Source organism: Mus caroli, chromosome 7, assembly GCF_900094665.2.
Source record: "Mus caroli chromosome 7, CAROLI_EIJ_v1.1, whole genome shotgun sequence".
NCBI lineage: Eukaryota > Metazoa > Chordata > Mammalia > Rodentia > Muridae > Mus > Mus caroli.
In genome coordinates, this window is record NC_034576.1 from 47459502 (window position 1) to 47460737 (window position 1236).

The 1236-nt window shown below is 55.5% G+C and overlaps 1 protein-coding gene across 2 annotated transcripts in view; it reads right to left on the reverse strand.

Moving 5' to 3' along the window:
* Ppp1r15a (protein phosphatase 1 regulatory subunit 15A) overlaps nt 1-1236 on the reverse strand; it is a 3567-nt gene that overhangs the window by 1554 nt on the left and 777 nt on the right. The window contains exon 2 of one of the 2 annotated variants that reach the window (XM_021168035.2): nt 2-940. In XM_021168035.2, the coding sequence (XP_021023694.1) occupies nt 2-931 (930 nt within the window). In that variant the 5' untranslated portion in view covers nt 932-940. The remainder of the gene's footprint in view (nt 1; nt 941-1236) is intronic. The other variant, XM_021168034.2, reaches the window with a different exon arrangement.

Below are 1236 nucleotides of genomic sequence, written 5' to 3' on the forward strand. Positions count from 1 at the left end.
TCTGAGCTGTGTCTTCCTCAGCTGAATCTGAATCGCTGTTGTCCTCTTCCTCTGTGTCCTCTCCTGGGCGATACACCCAGGCCTTCAGGAAGGCATTCCCAGTTGTCTCAGGTCCTCCTTCCTCAGCCTCGGCATTCCGACAAGGGTGACCCTGCCCTGCCCTGTGTGCCTCTACCTTGGCTTCTCCCTCCTGCTTAGGCCTCTCTCTAGAGTAGTACTCCCAGGCTCTGGAGTGGGAGCCTGAAGGAGAGTTGGAGGGGTCAGCCTTGTTTTCTGTTCCTTTTTCTTCCGTGGCTTGATGTTCTGCCTCCCCCAAGAAAGGCACAGAAGTGCTGGGTTTGTATCCCGGAGCTATGGAAGCAGCAGAAGCTTGGTAAGCCTTCTTCACTGTTTCTCCATCCTCTTCATTCTCAGCTGGACCACCCTCCAACTGTGATGTGGGATAAGGGGGCTCAGCCACTCCCTCTTCTCTAGCCACCACCTCCCCAAGCCTCTTATCAGCCCCTTGCAGGCGAGCGGGCTGTGGTATGGCCTTGCCAGCTGTGCGTTCCATTTCCTCCTCTCTAAGGCCATCTTGTCCTGGCTTTGCAGTGTACTCATCAACATTTGAAAGTCCCCAAGTTTCAGGAGGGGAACTTTCAGCTTCCACAAGGCAGAGCCTCTGGGCTGCTTGACTCCGTTCAGGAGATCCACTTTCTTCAGTCTCCCCGTGAGGGAGGTGGTTCCCAGAGACTGGGGGAGGTGTCAGCAGAGTGGCAGCTTCTATCTGATCTGCTCCGGTTACTGTTTCTGCCAGCCATGCCTCTGGGACTTCGGGGCCCCTCAGGCGGCTCCAGGCCCGACTGAGCAAGCCCATCAGTGGGGACAGGAGATAAAAGGAGTGGGCGTCCCTCCAGTGCAGGACATGCTGGGGTCTTGGGCTCGGGGCCATGTGTCTGGGCTAGAAAGGGGGAAATTTGTTTAGAAGTCGCTCTGGGAAACAGTCTCGGGTCACAGCACTGAGTCATGGTAACAAGTCACAGCAGTAACACGTGAATGCCTGCCTCAAATTCCTAATAACATTGCTCACACCCAACTCTGCCACTTGGTTCTTCTCTTTCAACACCCAAGCTCTACATCCTTAGAACCAAGAGCCCACACTTGACAGGGTTTCTCTGTGTAGCCCTGGCTGTCCTGGCACTCACTTTGTAGACCAGGCTGGCCTCGAACTCAGAAATCCGCCTGCCTCTGCCTCCC